Raw genomic sequence first — 22,188 nt, 5'->3', positions numbered from 1 at the left:
GGTTTGCCAAAGCCAGGTGGGCATGAGCCCTTAAACCACCTCTGCCATTCACTGCTTCATGACTGTGGTTACTGTGGACCGGATTAAGAGTTCTGAAAGAGAAATCTACTATGACAACGGACTGAGTCCAGACAATTTACACCCTGGAAGCCAAGAAGCACCAGAGAGACTGGGGAGGGTTTGTTCTGGGATCCACTCTCAGCATGAGTGGTCAGGGCCCTGAAGGCTGGGACTGTGTGTCTGATACAATATACTGTGAAAGTGGGCGCTGGGGATTTAGCTCAGCGGCATAAGCGCCTGCCTTGCAAGCAGGCAGTCGTGAGTTCAATCCCTGATACCGATTAAAAAAAAAGCACAAAAAGACAAAAAAAAAAAAAAAAAAAAAAAAAAAAAATATATATATATATATATATATATATATATATATATAGTGAAAGTGGACAGCTCCCCACAGGGAATGCAAATGCAATGCATTACACACACGTCCCAATAAAGAAAGTGACTGGAAAAAAAGAGAAAAGACACGTGGCATTTACATTTTCAAAATCTATTGCAGTGAAAGACACACTGCCATTAACGCCCCTCGAAATATCTCGCCTTACTTTGCATGCGTTTCTTCTGTCATTCGTGTCACTTCCTGAGGCAGCTCTGGAAGCCTTTTTCATGTCTTTTAAGGTATGATTAAAAAAAATACAGTGACTGCCACTGCTGAGCGCCATCCAACAGGGAGGCAGCTCATAAAAACACGACAGTGGGTCCTCGTCCACCTCATCCACTGGATCTGGCACTCTGTGACGCCTGGCTGTCCCACAAAGTCAAAATGACCCTAAAAGGTAAATGTTTGGAACTTCTAAAGACGTTCATGAAAAGGACTTCGGGTACTGCTTCACAAAGTGGCAAGAATCATGGGGTGTTGAAAGCTGTGGAGGAAGAGTAATGCCACCATGTCTTTTACTACAACAATTTTTTAAAAATTGAACACATTTTGTTTGCGTGTTTTGTCTTTTGGAGATAGGGTCTCACTATGTAGTTCAGGCTGCCCTCAAATTCACAGTGATCCTCCTGCCCCAGCCTCCCAAGTTCTGGGATTCTGGGATTACAGATTTGTGCTGCTGTATTTTTCTTTATCATGCCTTATATGTGAACTCTTAACACCAGCTTTTTTTGCTTTTTGCTTTTTTTTTTTTTTTTTTTTTTTTTTTTGGCTTTTTGAGGTAGGTTCACTATGCAGTTCAGGCTGGCCATGAACTCACTTGGTAGCCCAAGCTGGCCTTGGTGATCCTCCTGCCTCAGCCTTCTGAGTGCTGGGATTGCTGGTGAATACCAGCATTTGAAAGAAGCTCAGCTTTTACATGCCAAGGATAGCCATGCACTATAAGGCCGAGATGACCACAAAGTGGGTCATGAGTGTTCAGCTGCCCCAGTGATCACAGAGGCCGGAGTGGGTGAATGGATGGATGGGATAGAATGGTGTGAAACACGACTTTCGGATGGGGAGATGCTCCATGAATTCCTGGTCACTGTGGGGAAGCCCTGGAAGTACGGATGGGGATACATAATTCCAAGGAAGCCCTGCAATGTGAGTCATAGAGCTTAAAGACTTCACATCACTTTCTTTTCTTTCTCCTGCATATTTTGGCTAAAGAAAATTACCCTGGACTGAGCAAGACAAGAAATGAAACTTGGGAACAATGAATTATGTGAGCAATCAGCAACTTCACCTCCAACTTCACCTTCTCCTGGGGTGTGAGAAATGGCAGCTTGGTGCCCCCTGGATGTCCCAAAGGCCACCACCCCATAGCGGCAGTGGTGTGAAATATCCCTGCAGTAGTAATTTTGGGGATAAGAATCTGGAATAACCACGTTACAAGCTTGCTATGGATAGAAACAGGAAGAAAGTCTATTGAAATTCTGCAAGGGAACAGAGTTATTTTCACTCTCACGCTCCTTTTTAAACGACAAAGCAGACAAGAGAAAGGGCGGGGTAGACAGAAAGATCACATGTGCATGGTGGTGCCTTTGGACCCCGTGCTGCATTCTGCAAGCCCATGACTGTCTCTCAAATTGCCCAACTAGGATGGAAGCCCAAAATCAAGGCCCAGTGGACCCGGCACCTATCAGGGGTCCAGTCGTGGGTCTCTTCCTGGAATGTTCCACAGCACAGACAAGACCTGGGAGCAGTAGAGCGTGATGCAGGGAGCCAGGGCCCCTGTGATTTAATAGTTGAAACCACAGCCCTGAGATTACTCAGCCCTCAGTGAGCTGATTTGCCATCTCCTGGGAAGGTTTATAGAAGAGCAGCCTTGAACCAGGAAGGCTAATGGGTCAGCCAGAAGCATTTCACAGTCGGCTCACCGGTTGCTGAGTGAGCCAGTGTTCCCAAGCCGCTGGCTGAGGGGACAGTCACAGGCCAGAGGTATTAATATTCCCTTCATGCCACATATCGTAAAACTGGAAGCTGAGGCGGAAGAATCACAAGTCTAAGCCCAGTGTGGGCACCTTAGTTACTTAGTGAGACCCTGTCTCAGAATTAAAAGAAATTTTTTGGACTTCCGGGAGAACATGGCGGACAGATAGCAGCAGCTACGGAGGCTCTCTGAGACACTCGGCTTAGAATTCAGGAATGGTGCGGACTAAGGAGTCATAAGCAGGTAGAGATATGCTCTGCTGACCCAGGAACGAACTGGGCTGAGAGAAACCAACTTGGAATGCAGTCCTGGTGCTAGAACAGGAACAGAAAAGCCTCAGTGTAGAGGCTGGAGCCCGCACCATTGGAAGCCGCGATTTGGGTTTCCTGCTGCACGGCAGCTGCGTCTACATAGGCTCGGCAGGGAGAGAGACACGTGGAAGCTCTGAGAACGGGAATCCGCGAACGGAGTTGAAAACAGGATGGGCGGGGAGCTGTGCATTGACTTGCGGTGAGGTGAGTGAGAGAAACTGACACTCTCCCACAGTTTAATGAGACTCCAGAGAAAGACATTCTGGGACTGGGCAGACTTGCGGGAGCGGGGCGCTGCAGTGACTTCAGCCACGTATCCCCCTCTCAAGCAGGATTGGTGAGAAGTGCCTAGCCTATGTGACACTGCTGGCGGAGACCCAGTGGGCTAGCACAACCCAGATCCCAGAGCCTGAGGGTGACCTGGAGAGGCTGCCTGGTCTGCAATTTCCTGGTGTGCTGCGGTGGGTGGGAACACCTAGCCTGCGCAATTCGATCAGGCTGTGGCTGACAGGGAGGGAAGCTGGGCCTCCTATATAAGCTTGCATATATAAGGAACAAAGAATATGGGAAGAGGCAGCAACAAGAAAGGCTCCTCGGCCCCCAATCCTGAGAAACAGGCAATAGCGGACACTGCACCAATAGACATAAAGCGCCATATAGAGAGCCTCATAGATCAGTTCAGGAATGAAGTTATCAATGACCTTAAGCTAGAAGTATGCAGAATAGTTAGAGAAATGCTAAGCACCACCCAAGAAAAAACAGATGGTGGAATGGAAGAACAGAAAAGAGGGGAGAATTGTTTGATGGAGAAAATAGAGAAAGCATAGAATACGTGAAGCAGGTTCAAAGACACTACCAGGAAACTAAAAACTCTATCGAAAACTGGCATAACAGCTTGAAAGAAACTAAGGACAGACTATCTGAACTGGAGGGCAGGTTTGTAATATTGGAGAATGAAATGAAAAACTTCTTAAAAGTAACAAAGAAACAAACAGTAATAATACAAAGACTAGAAGATGATAAGAGGATCCATAACTTAAGAATTAAGAACATAAAAGAAGAAGTAGGGACACAAACAAATGAGCTACAAAAGCTACTCACAGAAATAATCCAGGAGAATTTTCCTAATTTAGCAAAAGGTAAAGATACTCAGATGTATGAGGCATACAGGACCCCAGCCACCTACAACCCAAACAGAGCAACACCCAGGCATATAATAATAAAAATTCCGAAATTCAGTACAAGAACAGAATATTAAAAGCTGTCAGAGACAAGAAACAGACCACTTACAAGGGAACACCCATCAGAATTACAGCAGATTTCTCTGCACAAACCATCAATCAAATCACGAAGAGCATGGGGGGAAATAATTCAAGCTTTGAAAGATAATAATCTCCAGCCAAGATTGATATATCCTACACAACTATCCCTGGAAATTGATGGAAAAACAAGGTGCTTCCAGGATAAAGAGGAACTAGGGGAATTTGCAACCACCAATTCAACTCTACAGAGAATACTGCAGGATATTCTAAAAAAGAAAAACACAAAGAATCCAGAAATAGTGGCAGAGAGGCCACAATGAATGGAGCAGAAAACAAAATGAAGAAGACAAACTGACAACTAATGACAGAAAAAGAGCTCAACAGAAATAAGGCAAAGAAGATTGGATGATAGGAACAGCTATTTTGGAGAAAATGACATCTTAATAGGTAATACTGATTTAGTATCATCTTGTTTTGAAGTCTTATCAAGCTTTTGTTCTTCTGTCTCCATTGGTCTAAACAAGTTGTATCTTATTGGATTTTATTATGTACGATAGTATAAGCAAAAACTTTTAAAGACAAGGAGATTATACAGAAACCATTGTTCATTTTCTGTTAGTTGATTCTAAATACCCTGTAATGCTGTCATTCTCTTAAATGGTTTTACATTGTTTTGATATACTTGATGCTACAGTATACGAAGTTATACTCAAAGATTTTAAGGAAAGAGACAATATGGTAACTACTTTTATGTCAGGATTATCTTGTATTGAGACACTATTCTGCTTAAATGGTTATGTTTTGATCTGTGCTGTTTTGCTGTTATGCCCTCTTTTATCTCAATCTCCACTTCATTATTTACTTTTTTATTTTTATCCTTTTAATTAAGGGAAAAATAAATAAAAAATAGCAGGATATATTATAGTGACCCACTTTGACTTTCCATTATCTTGATTTAAAGCCCTGTATTGCTCTCACCATCTTGTTTAGACTGATGTTCCTCTATTCTGTTTTGCTTGATAGTACCAGGTTCAAAAGTTTAGGCAACAGCTGTGAAGATAGTGAGATTCATTATGACACCCATTATAGATGACTTTTATCTACTTTTGAAGACCTATAATGTCTCCAGTGTTTTGATTGTGTCAGTTTTGTTCTTTACTGTTTTGTTCAATTTTATTATAACTGATGATATAGGCAATTCTATTAGAGATAGTGGGAGGCATTATGGTAACCATTATTGATCACCTTGTATTATGCTTTTACATTATCTATTATGTCCACCCTTTTGATTTGATTGACTCTGTTCTGTTAGGTCACATTTGGTTCTACTCCCTTCCAAAAAAGTAATAAGAACTGTGGGAGTAACAAAACCCAAAATGTGTAATTGTCATTGTACAAAAGAGAGGAAAAGAAAGTGCTCTAAACGATATAACTGCATGTATATTTAAGTGTGTAAGATAGAAAATGATATCACTGAGTTTTATTGGATCATTGAACAGAACTGTTTGCAGTCTCACTGTTGGAATGTCCACTTTGCAAGCTTTAATCTTGTGACTTGAACAATTATTTCTAAGATGACAATATGTAATCCATTAACTAGTGATTTCCTACTGTTTTTTTTTTTTCTGTAAATCTGTATAACTTGTACCCTTTCTCTGCTTTTTTTTTCTCCTTAAATAAAATTTAAAAAAATTTTTTTAAACGGCTGGGGATGCAGCTCAGTGTGAAGCCAGTAGTGGGGTACGATGCCCAGTGCCCCCCCCCACACACACACACAGGTATGTCACAGCTGTAGCTTCTTTCTGAAATGTCCCCAAAGCCCCACCTGATTCCGCTGGGAGGAGGCGCGACCCCTCCGAAGTGGGGCCTCTTTGGAAGAAGCTTACACAGAGTGGCTCCCCACTTCCCGCCCCTCCCTGGCGTACCTGCGGCGATGAAGCCAGCAGCGCCCCCTGCCGTATGCCCCGCTGCAATGGCTGCGTCACCATGGCTGACGGCAGAAGCACAGGGGCCAGCGCACCGTGACCCGAACTTCCAACACTGGCCGAAAGAACCCGTCCTCCTGCTAAGCTGAGGCCTCTTGTCACCATTACGGAAAGCTGACTAACACGACTGCTTAACACCCACTTCTCCTGCCAGAGAAACTGAGGCACACCGCGAGTGACTTAACCGAAGTCACACAGCTCATAAATGACAGAGCGGCTCTCGAACCCAGCTCTGAATCCAGAGCCTGCAGCCGGCCAGGCGCAGAGCCCTGGCCCCGCCCACCTGCACCCCACTGGGGCGACTCTGCCTCCCCCCAGCCCTCGGCCCGCCCTCGGCCTCTGCGCTGGCTCCTGAGCCCTCCCGCTCCGGCCCCTCGCGCTGCCCCTCTGCTACCCCTCAAGCCCACAATGCCCTCTTTCTTCCCATCTGGCCTTAACCACTAGGATGTATTTTTACATTTGGTTTCTCCTTTATCTTCCAATTAAATGAAATAAAAGGCTGTCAACATTTCTGTGAAAAAGAAGGTAAATCAAATAGTCTGTGTTTAAGGAAAACATGCCATGGAAAAGCTCTTCTATTTTCTCTCTCTGTATCTCTCTATCTCTGCCTCTGTCTCTAGTTTTGTCTCTAGCTCTAACTCTCTATCTCTATCTCTCTATCCCTGTCTCTGTCTCTATTTCTCTATCCCTATCTCTCTATCTTTATCTATCAATCTCCTTCTCTGTCTCTATTTCTGCTCTCTATCTCTCTTTTTCTCTACCTCTGTCTCTGTCTCTCTAACTGGGTCTCTATATCTCTCTTTTTCTCTATCTCTATCTCCCTGTCTCTATCTCTTTTTATCTCTATCTCTATCTCTCTAGCTCTCTGTCTCTATCTCTTTTTATCTCTATCTGTGTCTCTATATCTCTCTTTGTCTCTAGTTCTATTTCTCTCTCTTTTCTGTCCCTATTTCTCTCTTTCCTCTACCTCGCTTTGTCTCTCTCTTTTTTCTCTCTATCTCTGTCTCTATCTCTATCTCTTTTTTCTCTCTCTGTCTCTATCTCTCCAGCTCTGTCTATGTCTATCTCTCTCTGTCTCTATCTCTACCTCTCTCCTAGCAAGAAGGCAGGAAAGCATCTTGCATTCCAATACCCCGCTTGGCTGCCTGAGCATATTCCTCTTTCCTCCTGTCCTCACTCCTGACTGTGGCCCCCAGGAGCAGGCAGCACCTGAGCCCTGGATAGTAAAAGTCTCTGGATCTTTCTGCCCCACTCTGCTCACTAGGCACACACTTCTCGGCTCCAACCCTTTCCCTCACCTCCAAGCAGAGGCAGCCTTGCTTGTTTGATAAAGTTGATGGCTCTCCTGAATACAAGGCTGTCCCCAAGAGGGTGGTGGAGAGGAGGTGGCATGCTGGTGGCAGTCTCAGGAATGCTGCCCTGAATTCCCTTTGTCCCCGTACCTCCCTGCAGCCTGCCAGGGCCCCCCAACCTGCCCATCCCCCAGCCTTACTCATCGTGGGAAGAAGTGTCTTCTCGGCCAAGCACCTAAAGCAAAATGCACTATTTACATTGTGGGTGCCCACGCTACTATGCTTTCCAGCCCTCCGTAATCCTGACATTTTTATAACAAAATGTTGGAAAGGAGAAAAAGAAAGAAGATATTGAGAAGGTGCCATAAACACAAGCATTTTATCTGGAAGATGAAAACATGAGCCAACTGGCTGAGATTTGCTAATCAGGTAAACAGAAGAGCAGTCAGAGAGAAGAAGCCTGGGGACACCGGGCCCCTGGCCCCTGTTCCTTGCTCAGAACAACCCTGCAGCAGCCAGGACAGGACCCTTACACAGCACCCTACACGGGTGCTGTGACAAAGGGTAGCAGCTCCCTGCCCTGAAAATGTTAGAAGGTGCTGGAGCCCAGACAAACACTTGGGCATCTAACTCCTACCTCCGGGCTCTGTGTTCTTTCCATTCATGGCACACACGAGTGGGACCCCTGTTCTGGGACCCTGGTGGCATGCACAGAGCAGCCCACCTTCAGTGGCTGCCACTTCCAGCAGGTCACTGGGTCCCTCTGAGCTTGGATTCCCCAGCTGTTGCTCCCTCAGGAGGCACACCACCAGGCCTCATCCCTCCCCCTGCCCGGCAGGTGCCAGAGCAGGAAGGAGCGTTAGGAGGAGGAAGGTGACGGAAAGGGGCCAGGACTGATGAGCAACCCAGCTCTTGGGGAAATGCGCCTGGTCCACCTACAGGGTGTTTGGGAACATGATCTCTACTTGGAGATATGTTTTCAACAGAAAACGTCTGCATTTTTAAAAAAACATGAGTCTCCAACATTGTAGGTTTAGTAGTTGTTACAGTTTGTATCTAGATGTCACCCAAGAGCCTCAGGAGCTCACAGGTAGGGCTTTTGGAAGGTGGTGGATTATGGGAGTTTATCTCGTTAGCTCTTAGGAGGTGGGGTCTGGTGGAAGAGGTGGGTTGCTGGGGGCATGGCCTTGGAGGGGCCATTCCCCCTCCTCTCTTCCTGAGCACCATGCTGTGAGCAGCTCTCATCCACCATGTCCTCTCCTATGCTGCCCTACTAGAGCAAGCTGACCATGCACTGAACCCTCTACACACTGTGAGCCAAAAGAAAACTCTCCTTTAAATTGTGGGTGTCAGGTATTGGGTCTCAACCAAAAAAGTGACTAAGATAGTAGTTATAGTTAACTAACCCCATCTGTTCAGGGGACAGGGCACCTCTCTCCAAGGCAAGAGTGACTGTTCCACTCCTAACACAGGGTACCACCTATGTCCGAACACAGCAGTTAGTACAGGACAGGGACTGTCTGAGGCCAGTGTGACACAGGATCACGGACACACTACTTTATCATCCCTGCTGTGGTTTGGATACTGTTCAACTGTGTCCCCAATGGCCCAGGTGCTAGAAGCTTGGTCCCCAGTGTGGTAGTATCAAGGTGGTTTGACTTTTAAAAGGTGGGAACAGCCAGGCACGGTGGCACATGCCTGTAATTCCACATTCAGGAGGCTGAGGCAAGAGGATCGTTGCAATTTCGAGACCAGCCTGGGGTACAAAGTGAGCTCCAGGCCAGCCTGAACTGACTGCATAGCGAGACCCTGTCTCAAAAAAAAAAAAAAAAAAAAAACTGGTGGGAACTAGCATTAGGAAATGAGGTCACGGGCAGGAATTAACGTAGCTCTCACAGGTCTTGCTTCATTCCCTGAAGAATGAGGTAAAGAAGCAAGCCCGAGTCTCTCCAGCTTTCTGTCTCATGTGCGTTCTTCTCAGACTTTCTCCTGAGGACAACAGCAAGGCGTGAGCCCAAAAGTTTGCCACCCATGCTATGTTCGGAACACCTCTACAGCGCCCCCCTCAGGAGGACAACGGAAAGAAAGACTCCCTAGGTGCTTGCCTGGGGTCCTCTGTGATTGTCATCAGGAGCACACAGCAAGCAGAATTTTCTGTCTTTCTTCCTGTCTGTCTGTCTGTCTGTCTGTCTGTCTGTCTGTGCCTGCTTCTCTCTCCCTTCATCCATTACAAAACGCACATCCACGATAGTAGGGACATGAAATTATTTTGCAAAAACAGTGCAGGGAACTCAGTGGAGGACCACTTGCCTTAAATGTGCAAAGCCCTGGGTTGGATCTCCAGCACTCCCCTCCCACAAAAAGAAACAAAGAACAAAACAAAAACAACACAGGGATCACGTTCAGGAAATGGTAGCTTCCCAGTGACCTGAACGGAGAGATCAGGGCTGGACACAATCTTTGGGGGGGGGGGGGGCTGCACATCAATCTCAAGCTGAGGAGAGGACCTTGCTCCTTGCTGGTGTATCTGTCGCATGCCCTCGAGGCCAGGATTAATATGAGTCCTAACAAGTGATGCTGTACGAAGCCCTGATGAAGATCTGGGGTTTCCGATTTTCTTTTTAGCATGAGAGAAGGTCTTTATAATGATCGTGCCTGACCCTCTCATTTTACAGATTGGGAAATGGAGGCTCTAAGAGGAAAAGCAATGAGATGGGATTCAAATCCAGTTCACTAGACTCCTGGTCCTGCAGCCACGCCTGCAAACTAAACTAGGAATTAAACACCAGTGGCTGCAGGCAGGCTGCGGGGAGCCCTCCCAAGACAGGACGGTTTCCTGCCTCTCCATCTGTCTCCAGAGACCCATGCTCCCTGCAGATCACGAGTGTGGGGGGAGGCTCTGGGGTTGGAGCTGCTTCACTACAGACGGAGTGGGCCATGGCCAGCAGCCAGAACTGGCCCCACTCTGGGAATTCTGGGGCGGGATGTTTTGGGGATTTGCTCCCCACAATGAGGGACCGGAAGTGAATTTCTGGAAAGCATGAAGGCGCAAGCAGGCGGTGACACTTGTGGGTGGCAAATGTGCAAAACAGGCAGAGAGGACACAGGGCAGCATGCAGAGGGACACACAGACAGACCACACAGAGGCGCTGGTGTGAAGGCCAGGAGCAGCGAGGTGGAAATTAGAGAAGAAAGGCTTACTTCAGTAGTTTGATATTACACATAATCAGCTCCTTCCAGTTAACAAAAATCATAGCAACCTCTTTCTCTGTCAGCAGCTCAGACTCCATCAGGGGTTTCTGAAAGATCTACAGTGCAGAAAACGGAGCAGTTCAGAAAGCAAACAGTTAGCTCAAAATCCACGCGTGCGCACACTGGTCTGTTTAGAGCAAGGGACAGGACTCAGGGTTGCAACTTGGCCAGACTGTGCAGATGGGAGTGTCCCTGCCAGCGCTGTGTTATTTTCCAAAGGAGGGAAGCCAGGTGAGTCTCTGGAGAATGGATCCTTGCTCCACCAGGAAGAAGTTGGGAGCCAGTACACTGTCATACAGGCCAACTGGGCTGCCACCTCCCACAGGGAGGAAATAGGGGTGGGGGGCGGGGTGGGGGGAAGGTGATGAGCCTGCAGCTTCTGCTGCCTCTAACAAGCAGCTTCGAAAGGGCTCTTGGGATTGACTCCATTGCTTTGCCTCAGCCTCCTGGGCTGGTCATGGACACAGCCGGTACTCACAGCGGGCAGTCAAAGGGGAAAGGTGAAGCCCTGCTCCTGTGTGCTTCGGCAACTTGCAGTAAACATCCGATCTCATTGTGACCCTCACTGTGACAAGTGGAACTGAGCCTCCTACTTACAAGGCTCCCCTATCTACAGTCTCAGGGGGCAGAGGGGTCTTCAGAAGCTTCTTCAGGGATGGGGGCAACAGCCCATCTTTGACATCAACTTGCTCCCTGGGAGCTCTGTTCCACGTGTCCTTACACTGGTGTCGAATCAGGCATATCGCAGGGGTACCATGTTTCGTATCTAAGGGGGAGACCCATCCTGGACAGCCTACACTGTCTACTTAATATCTCAAGCCACCTTTTTTGAAGTTGTACCATTTCCCACGTGTTAATGGTGGCCTGTGGGCCAGTAATCCAACCCATACTCTTCGACACCAGCAAGCTAGCCGTTGCCTCACGGGCGTCAGGACTATCTGACAAGGCGGGAAGGAGGTGGCTTCCAAACCACTATGGGATTTTTCAAATTGTAGACTGACCCTCTGGTACAGCTCGGCAAATTTGCTTCCTAGCATGACAACTGCCCCTGTGTTAGGCTGAAAGCTTGCTTTTTCAGCAGCCCAACTCTGCACTGCCCCATCCTTCTGATTAGGGTAGAGGATGCCCTTTGATGGCCACCTGGGGGGGAGCAGACCAGAGGAGGCATCCTCCCAGGCCAGTGGGGCTCATAGAGGAAATGCCTTCATGCTCAGGGACAGGCGGACACACCAGCAAGCTGGTTGCCATTCCCAGATGCCAACACTGAGGGTCAAGGGCGGAAAGTGACCAGCTCTATGGCACCAACTAACTGGTAAATTGCCACCCTCATCCACATCCCCTCCCATCAACTCCCCTGGAACTCCCATACCCACTGGCACAACAGAACTCTGCCCCCACATGGGTGTGACTCAGAGCCGGGCACAGAGAGGACGTGACCATCTCTTCTCAGGGAAGACCTTCTGTCACTCAGTGGCCACATACTCTCCTTACGTCAGAGAGCCCTGGACCCAGTTGTCTATGGCAGGGCCCTTGTCTCTCACTGCAGTCCCCATCCCTGGCCTCCCATGACTGTCATCACTACCTCTGTGACCAGCTGCAGGTCATTCACGTAGTTCTCCTCTGTGACAATGAGTTCGTGGATGTACCCTTGTCGTTTTCTTTCAGTAGGCGTCAACATATCCAGGAGGTGTAGGTCAGAACACCCTGGAAGACAAAATCATCAAGGACAATTAATCTGGGTCTGGGGACTTGACAGCTTCACAGTGAAGACCCTCCAGGTCCTCAGCCCAGTTGAGCAGTGTTGTAGGTTGAACTGTGTCCCCCTAAGGTTGTACTGAAGCCTTCACTCCCTGTACTTATGACACTTTCTTTGGAATTAGGGCTTTTGTAGATGTCACCAAATTAAAACGAAGTCACAGAAATGAGGGTGGGCCCTGATGCAGCATGGCTGGTATCCTAAGAAGACAAGGACACAGAGACAGACACAGAAAAATGATGACAGAGGCAGAGATCACAGTGGTGCAGCTATTAGCCAAGGAATGACAGCCATTGCCAGCAACACAAGAGGCAACATGAGAGTCCTGAACAGATCTGTTCGGGGCCCTAAGAGGTGCATGGCTGTGCCCACTCCTTGATTTTAGATGGCTGGGCTCCAGGACTATGAGATAATAAACTCCAGCTGTTTTAAGCCACCACACTTGTGGTCATTTGTCATGGCAGCCCCAGAAATGAATATGGGTAGCACATTCCTGCTTTGTTCAAACCACAAAAATGATGCTGAAAAGCTTGGTAACAATGGGCCACCATTTCCCACTTTTACACTGGTCACTGCCTTTAATTCCCTGCTATGATACTAGCATTATTCCCATTACACAGATGAGGAAACAAAGCCACAGAGAGATGGACTCATCGCAGATTTCAGCTCAGCAGTGCTGAGGTCTCAAGAGTTCAACCCTGAAACTTCCCTGGACCACCCCTGCTAGTCCCAAGCCATAGGAGGGCACAGAGTTATCCTGTGGTTGGTTTTCGAAGAAGATGGCTGTGCTAAGGCTCCCAAGGGACTTAGGGACCAGAAAGATGCAGGACACATCCAGAGAGAGCTGGGAAACCTCTCCTGGGCAAGGTCACTGCTGAGCCCTCTACAGAAGCTGAGTGAGAGGCGCCCCTGTGGCAGTAGACAGCTCAGCGCAAGGTCCCTGTGGAAGCCAAAGTTGCCCAAGAGAATGGCTACCCCATCGTGCTGCCATGGGCCCTTATCTCTGCTCACTTTGCTTGTCCTTTGGAGTTTGTGGGCTTGGAACATCTGCTGCTCATTGGCCAGGTTCACCCCTGCCCCAGATACTCTGTATTATAGGAGGGAGAAGCTCATTTCTCCAAAGCACTCCACATGCAGGACTTAGCCCATCTCTCCAGGCCAGTGGTCGTCTCCTTTTTTTTAAATTAGAGTTTCTTTATTTAATTGTACAAGTCAGATTTGTAAAATAGACTAGGAGGTGTCCAGGATCCACCTAGGGCTGATTCCCATTCATTTTCATTTCCCGTCCTCTCTGCTTCCCACAAGGGGGCGCGATGGAGCACAGTGAGAAATTTCCCTTGCAGAAAATCAACAGTTCTCAACGTGTGGCCCCCCAGATCCATGGTGTCAACATCCCCTGTGGGCTTGTTAGAGTCCTATGTTACCAGGCTCCTAGCCAAGTTGGCTCCTCAGGGCGAGGTCTGGAAATCTGACTAACAAGCTCTCCAGGTAAGACTTTAAGCTTTGCTAAAGTTTGAGAAGGCTGCTCTGGACAGCCAGGGATTCCTTGAGATTCCATCTCCTTCCCTCAGGGAGGCTTTCTGGGCTCATGACTGAGCTTGGCTATGTGCTGGAAGCTTCTTCAAATAGAACGATCCCTCTTGGGCACATGACATCACAGATTCTTGGCAAATGCCTCAGCTGCTTCAGAGATTAGCTCTGGGGCTGCCCAGCCCTGACTTTGTTCTCGCTCCTTGCCAATCACTGCATAACCTCTCCTGTTGGGAGAGGAACATCTCAGGACAAGCAGGAGGATGTCGGGAAAGCAGCAGTAGTGAGCACCCTCCACACCCTCCCGTCTTGGACCTCACGCAAAGGCCACCTGGCAGGGCCAAGCTAGACTTCTCAGGGCCGCAAGGTGAGCGTGAACACTGCACAAAATGCGGACGGTTCTGAACCTGGGTGTCAGCTCAGCTGTGGTCCAGCTCTTCTCCTTGCCCTGAGGTGCTGATAACAGCTGCCTTAGCAGTGGGCTCTGGGGGTCTCCCTTTCTGAGCCAGCTTCTGCCCAGCTGCTGTGTGAGCTCAGGGTTCTGGAAGCGAGGGCTTCCCTGAGGTCTTCAGCGTGCCTAGCAGAAACACCCAGGAAGCGCCTCTGAGTCGTGGGAGAGGCACATACAGTTGCTGCACTATTTTTACCACACCGTCCAGATAAAGAGAGGCCGTGGGGCTCCGGACTCGGGCCATGTCTTGTCCAAGGGCCATATCCAGCCCATGCATTGGAGCTGCGTTCCTCTCTTGGGCACAGTCTCTGCTGAGGTTTTCGAGACTTGCCCTTCAGTGGGGATTTTAGAATACAGTGCAGAGGCAGGTCTGAGTCCACCTCCAACACATCAGCACTTGTGGCAACAGGAACATCAGGCAAGTAACGGACCCTGGCTGGACTGGCTTCCTGAGTGTCCCTTTAGGTCACGGTTCCCTTGGTGAAGCCTGATAGATGCTTTAGGCTCCAGACCCCAGCCCACACATGTGCCACACACACAACACACTCGTGCATTTTACAAACCATTTCTTCAGGTTCAAAGGTGCTCTTAAAGCCTGTTCACCTCATTCATTCACTAAACAAACATTTACTGATGTCACACTAACTGTGCTTGGGTGCTAGGAATTCAGGGCAGAAGACAGGTGCCTGCCCTCTAGAACACACCTTAGCAGCCCTGGATTCAGAGGTCCCCAGGTGCAGGCCACAAGTGGTAAATGACTAAGAAATCAGGACATTTCCACAGTAGAAACTGACAACTGGAACAACCAGGATGGCACAGGATTGCACTCAGCAACAAGGAGGTATAAGGGACCTGGAGGTACTCCTAGAATGAGTGAGGAACTAGAAACAAAGATCTGTCTGGGTGACCTACTTGCTTTGGATTTTAGCTTTTCTGGGTCTGGAAACTCAGTGCCAGAGGATTTGCAAAAGGGCCAGGGTAAATCTGGACCACGGAGCTGAGAATAGCATGTATCCAGCGAGAGTCTGGGTGGGTCTCAGGGCTTCTACGTGGCTGCCTGTTTTGGCGGCTCCAGCCTTCTGGTCTTTTAAAAGGCCCAATTCAGAGCTGGCATTGCTAAGATCTGGGTGCTGGGTGGTTCTGAGGTCTTGGAATGCTGGGTGGTCTAGACTTCTTGCCCCAGTGAATTCCACCCCATGCAGGTCCAACTTCCAGCTTTCTTGGAGACAGGGGTCAGCCCTGCTGCCCTCTCTGAGATGCAGAACCTAACAAAAGGCAAAGATTTTTGTTGCTGCTGTTGCCGGGAATTGAACTCAGGATCTTATGCTTGCCAGGCAGGCGCTGTAGTACTGAGCTGTATTCCAAGCACAAAAGGCAAAGATTTCATAAGCAGATTCAGCTCCAGCTCCACATTGCACACCAATCACTTGGACTTGGACTGGTCTTTCTAAACGGATAGGATGTTGCTTAAAACATTCTTAATGGCGAATGCCAGACCAAGAAAACCACAAAAGAGTTGAAAAAGGCATGTTTGAACTCAAAATAACCTTCTTTGAAAATTTAATATTTAGAAAAATAACAATTTTTTAAAAAAGAAACCTCTATTATTCAAAGCAGGATAAACAGAAAAGGCATTTCAAATGAAAGAAGCTTTCACTACGGATAGAGGGACGTGGCCTTTCTGTCCTCTGGTACCAAGATAAACCTGGTGTGCAGGTCCCTTTTCCAGTGAGAAATGAGGGTGAAAATATGGGAAGGATTTTCCAGGGACAGCGAGAAGGGTCCGAGGGAGTCTCATAACTAACTTAAAACCCTCTCCGCAGCCGAAATAATACTGCAAGTGACTCCAGGCAGTTAAAAATGTTCCCTCATTCCAGCCCCATACAATTTCTAATCTAATGTGCCTCAATTCTGTGTAATTTTCTTAAACACATTTACAAAATAGAGCAAGCTGTGATGTCCTTTTGGGAGGACTGCAGACAGGGATGCTGGGCGAAAGTATGGGAAAAATCTTATCCCAAAAAGTTTGTCTTGTCCCCTTGAACCATTCAACCACACTGCACAAAGTAATTTAAATTAAAATAAATCTTAATACGAAAAACAGGAACAAAAGCATTTAGGGTAAAAAATTGGATGTGACTCCTCTCCTCCTCACCTCCAATCACTCTCTTTCCCAACAAGGAGCATAATACTGAGAACCAAACCAGCCCTCACAGCAGGTTGGCCCATGGGCAAAGCAAATAAACAGGCCTAGTTCCTGTTTTTAAAAAAAGAAAGAAATGGGGCCAAAATATATAATAAGTGGGTCAATAAATATTTATTATGTTCATAGGATGTCCAAGAGACACGGTCCATGTCCTCAGGGAAACTCACAAGCCTGGGGGAGACGATGAAGGAAAATGAAATTAAAAATAGCGAGCATTAGACGATGGGCCAGTGGGCTATGCTGATGATGGGGCAGAGACCATGTGAAGCAGGCCCCTCTGTGCTGGTGAGGGCTCTGGGAGAGGCCTCTGCGGGCCACGCTTGGCTATGGCTGGGAAGGGCAAGGCCATGACACTCGGGTGTGGGCACCGACAGCACAAGTGGTCTCCAGGTGCCAGGCGGACACAGACACACTGTAGAAGATAAGGCGGAAGTAGGAAAGGGGCACCTGGCACAGGATGTGGTGCCAACACAAGACTCTGGTGACAAACGCAGAGAAAGCAGGAGACACAACAATATGGAAGCATGAGCAGTGGCTTCCAATCCTTCCCAAGGGCAAGGACTCATGATGTCTCTGGGGACATTCAGCTCAGTTCCCCTTGTGAAATGGCCTGACGTCAGCATCTGCGGAACCCTGGACTTCCTGTCTACACTGCTGGGGTCTGGAGGATTTTCATTTTCTTTTTCTTTCTTTCTTTTTTTTTTTTTTGTACTGGAGATGGAACTCACAATCTAGCGCTTGCCAGGCAGGCGCTTATGGCACTGAGCTAAATCCCCGGCCCCATAGGTCTGTAAGATTGACCATGGCATCCTTGGTCTTGTCTGCTATATGAACCTATACACCCCAGGACTGCACCAAATCCTCCTGGAAAAATTAAGCTAACTGTGCTCCCTCAGCATCCTGGGCAATGTGGTTGGTGAGGGAGCCTAACGATGAGGAAAAGCAGATGAACCCCAAGTGGATATGACATGAGCAAGTTTCCTTGGTCAAACCCCCTGTCCCTCCACCCCAAGGTTGATGTCTGAACCTCCCACGCCCCCCAGCCAGGAAGCTGTGTGTCCCTGCTGTGAGCCACTGTCTGCGCTGGAACTGGGCCAGGTCCTCATCTTGCTCGGGCCTGTGATCCACTGGTGGCTTCCACATCCCCGGCCGATTTTCACCCTCATCAAGCAGCAGGAGTCTCTCTTAAAGGGCCTCACTGTTGGTCATCACCAGTTCTCAGACTTCGGAGTGGTAGGTCCTCAAGATCTGATTTTTATGGGGTCTGGAGAAGCTGGTGAGCACGGAGGACCACAATGAGAGGCAGTAGCAGATACTACTCAATGGCACCAAAAACTTTAGCCCATGTCTGCCTGGGCCCTGGCATCCTTCTCTGGCCTGTCCTAGACCCATGTAGCTGGGTGTTCTCACTGGGACCCACTCAGCCATACTCAGGCATCACCCAGAAGTTTCCAATGCCAATCTGGCTTCCAGATAAGCTGCATTTTCTTCCAGGGAGGGCAATCCAGTCTATGTGGGCTGCCAGGCAGTATAATGACTGCTGAGAAGTGATGAAAAATTCATCCCAGAAATAAATCATCTCTTTATTTGCCATAAATACAAATGCCAGGGTGGAGGGAGGTATATCATTTATGGCTTTATAATTGACGCAGGAATCCCTGGCACGGGTGTTAGTCCCTTTTTGGCATGCATTTTTTAGCTCATGTTTGGCTCCATTTATGCCACCACCCATGTTTCCTTTCTTCTCAAGTCCCTGCTTTCAGTGTGCTTTCCCGGCAGGATTTCAGGCGTGCTGAGTAGCTGCCATAAATAAGTCCTTTGGGTACATAGGCAGATTAAGGCATTACAATAGAAGAATATGTTTTTATTGGAATGTAAGTCATTTCAACTAGAGAGGTCTGGAATATTTTGCAGAAGAAGAATCTGAGTTGGACTTTGTGACAGTTAAATGAACCCCCAAAGTTGGAGGCTTATTCCATGATGCATCAATGTTGAGAGGCAGGACCTTCAGGAGCAATTAATATTGATTTGTCCAGAGTGAATTCCTGGGAAAATGATATATCCAGCCCCATGCCCTCTCACCCTTTGCCCAAGGGCCATCAAGGCAGGAAAGGCCCCTGCCAGTCACAGCCTTGGGATCCTGGATTCTCAGTCTCTAGAACTGTGTCAAATAATTTTCTTTATATATTACTCAGTCTCTGGTATTATTACAGCAATGAAAAACAAAGGCAGGGTGGGTGGTGGAGGCTTCAACTAGAGAGGACTGGTGAAGCAAAGCAGAGTCAGGGTTAGGTGCCTGAAGTCCCAGAACAGGCATGGAAGGGAGAAGCAGATTCTAGAAATGGTGAATGACGAGCTTGACACTGAGCTCACAGTCCCAGGCACTGAGTGTGGAGTAGCTGACCGAGTCCTCACCAGTGATCCTATGTGGTAACTACTGTTATCTCCCACACAGTAGATGAGGGAACCTGAAGCCCAGAAGAATTAAGTAAGTCAACAAAGCCTCTGTTCCTAAAGGTAGATGGGGCTTGGGCTGCTTGCCCCAGTGATTCCACTATTACACCTCCTGCTTGGCCCGCAGTCTGGGGTTTAGGTGCCCTTGAGCTGCCAAAATGGAGCATCACAGACTAGGCAGCTGAGTGCACAGAAGCAGAGTCCTGGAAGTCCGAGATCAAGGTGTCCACAGGCTGGTTTCTTCTAGGCATCTCTCGTTGAGCTGTACATGGCCATCTTCTTGTCATGTCCTCACATGATCTTGCGTCTGTGTGTGCAAATCTCTGGTGACCTCATGTGTCCAATTTCTTCTTCTTATAAGGACACCTATGATTGGATGAGGGACCACCCTGACGGTCTCAGGGTCATTTAATGACCTTTTAAAAGATACTATTTCCAAGTGCAGTCGCATTCTGGAGGCACCTGGGGTTACGGCTTCAGCACATAATCATTGGGAGACACAATTCAGTCCACAATGGGTGGGGAGCACAGTTGAGAGGCTTTGGTGGCAGAGTTGGAAACATTCAGGCCTTACTTTGAGTGATCTCTATGTGTAGGATGCATAGGGCTGTGGCACAACAGTCACCAAGGATCTTTACAAATTCCAGCATCCCTGCTGTACCCTGAATTGCCCAAGGAGGAGCTCTGTGTCCCTTACCAGCAAAGCTCTCACGTGGCTCCAGGTGCAGCTTAGAGGCCCCCTCATCAGAGGAAGTGCGACCTAGAAACCAAGGCACCAGTATGAAGAGGGAGAGAGCGCTAGAAACTACAGCAATGCGTTCACAACAGCATGGGCACTGCTGCAATTGCCTGGCCGAACCCAGCCCAGGGTGGGTCACTCAAGCTGTTGGCCCAGGGCCCTGAGGACTGTGACCACAGAATACTGTCCCTCTTTGGCCATCCACAACCTGGAGCCCAGAGAACTCCTGACACTCTGATCGCAGGGCCACTGCAGCTGCTACCACTGATGCCAGCTCTAGGGCTAGGGCTCCATGGCCACTCCATCCAAGGGCCTCATTTTCTGGATGAAACAGCAAGTTCAGAGAGGTACAGTGACTTCCCTGGAGGCCACAGGAAATGGAACCATGAAGAAACTTCCAGGTTTTCGAAGGGTGGTCCTCACCCGCTTCTTTCCCAGTAGCTTCCTATAAGGACCAGCTAAGAGGACACACTAGTCCTTGGAGCTCAGGGCAGTCAGTGCCAGTCTGAGTCAAGGCAGATGGGTCTTCTCCAAAACCTTGACTGAGTGGTCTCAGGACAGGTCAGTGCAGAGAGGCTCTGGAGCTTTGCAAAGGGCAGGTGTACTTGCCATCCCCAAGGGACTTTCTTCAGAAGAGGGGCTGAGCATGGCCTGGTCCCTGTGGTCTCTCTTGAACATGGTCAAAGGGACCCCATTGGAACACAAGGGACTCCTGACCCGGAGACTTTTCCTGCTGTCTCAAAAACTGCACAGATCCACCCAGGCCCTGCTTTGGTGCTACTGTCATTATGGCGGGGGAGACAGAAAACCAGACACAACACGTGTGTGGACAGGTAATATGTAGGGTGGTTACAGGAATGATGCAGAAAAATTTCTACAAGTAGTGAGCTCATTTCCTGCTTTAAGGTCTTTTCCTGAGAATTTGTCTTTTCAATATGGTGACTTCCCCAACCTAGTTCTGTGCTGGGTTGTAGGATACACACATGGAGGAGAATGGGTACTGAGCCATGCACAGCTGAGTTGGGGAAGAAGGACAGAGGTGGCAGAATGAGGTGAGGGCATGTCAGGAATGATCCCCATCAATAGCTGGTGAGCGGCCCCCAAGAGCAAGGTGCTATGGGGGTATGTAAGTGTAGAGGGTCAACTCTACACAAATTGGTGCCATCACTACATCCCCCACCCCCTCTGTGAAGGTCTCAGAGAGGGTAGAATGAGTTCGGGGATGTGGGTCCTACCTCCAGGGAACTCGCCACCTTTCGACGGAGCTGATGCCTAGTTATTCATGTGTGAGCTTCCCTAGTCACTCATCGTGGTGTGTGATAAAGAGTTCGGGAAACAGCTGCATCTGTGCAGCAGGAAGGGCGGCAGAGAAAGCAGAAGAGGAGGATGAGGGACAGGGAATGGTGATATGAGAAGCTTTGGGCTGGCAAGGCTGCACCGGCAGGGTGGGGCTGGGTAATGGCGAGGTCCATGGCCCCAGGCACACTGCACCACCTCTGGGTTGCATGGTATCATACAGAAGGCCTGGGGCTCAGCTGAGGCTTAGAGCAGCTGAGTAACAAAATCTCTAAAGCTAGGAAGCTTCCTCATTTGTGCACCCACACACTCTACTTCCTCCCGAGGCAGGCCCAGGGTGCCACCACAAGAGGGTTCCAATCCTGGCAAGGGCTCCCAAGATGAAAATGCTCCTTTCCGTGAGTGGTTTGCAGGCTGGAGGTGATGTATTCAGGAGGGCAGATGGACAGCCGCTGGGGCCACAAAAGCCTAGCCTTTTGTGAAAGGTCATCACAGTGACTTGAAAGGTGGCAGAGCTAGAATATGTGGGCCTGGATCCTGGAGACAGCTCTACAATGGGCCCTACCTGGGCCTTCACTCATCAAACATGAAGGAGTGAGTTCGTTAAGGAGGCTTCTGCGAGGACGTGAGGATCAAGCTGGGCTCAAAATGGAGCACAGACAGGAATAAAAGAAGACAAGGAAGGTGTGAGGGCCAGAGAAGAAGGGGTAAATCAGGCAGATTAAATAGAAGATTGCGGTCTCTATATTATAAGGACCAGAACCCTCCTGAATTATTTTAAGCAGAAGTAGTATTTTTTAATACAACCCTTTGCCCTCAGCAAAGAGCAGAAACTAGAAGGCGAGTGTGGGTGCAGACAGACTCATCAGAAGACTGGTGCCATCCTCATAGAGAAGCAGGAGCAGTGCACTGGCCCCAGGGTCTTGGCACTTGTTGCTTGAGTTGATCTTCACAGAAGGACTCCTCTGAGACAGGTCTGCATCCCATGTCACCTCTTCAGAGAGGCCTTCCATCCCCTGAGCTAGAGTGCTAGCCCTTGGCGGTGCTCTGTCCTGTTTTGTCTATCATGAGCTACGATTGCTGATGTCTGCTGGTATCTCCTCCCACTCATATAGGCTCCTCAAGCACAGGCATCCCAACCCCTCATGCTCCATAGGAACAGCAGGATGGGGAGCCCAGGACAGGGTGGCCCCTCCTGGTTCCCAGCAGGAAGGGAGGGATGGGGGAGCATGGATGGATGTATTTC

The 22,188-nt window shown here is 48.7% G+C and overlaps 1 protein-coding gene across 4 annotated transcripts in view; it reads right to left on the bottom strand.

Moving 5' to 3' along the window:
* Itsn1 (intersectin 1) overlaps nt 1–22,188 on the bottom strand; it is a 230,517-nt gene that overhangs the window by 25,714 nt on the left and 182,615 nt on the right. For 3 of the 4 annotated variants that reach the window (XM_063224434.1, XM_063224436.1, XM_063224435.1), the window contains 2 exons: nt 12,093–12,214; nt 10,460–10,566 (listed from right to left, as the gene is read on the bottom strand). In XM_063224434.1, the coding sequence (XP_063080504.1) occupies nt 10,460–10,566; nt 12,093–12,214 (229 nt within the window). The remainder of the gene's footprint in view (nt 1–10,459; nt 10,567–12,092; nt 12,215–22,188) is intronic. The other variant, XR_010039256.1, reaches the window with a different exon arrangement.

Source organism: Cavia porcellus, unplaced genomic scaffold (assembly GCF_034190915.1).
Source record: "Cavia porcellus strain 051 isolate PalLab524CR breed Dunkin Hartley unplaced genomic scaffold, mCavPor4.1 scaffold_15, whole genome shotgun sequence".
NCBI classification, from domain to species: Eukaryota; Metazoa; Chordata; class Mammalia; order Rodentia; family Caviidae; genus Cavia; species Cavia porcellus.
This window is presented reverse-complemented; position numbering and strand designations above follow the sequence as displayed.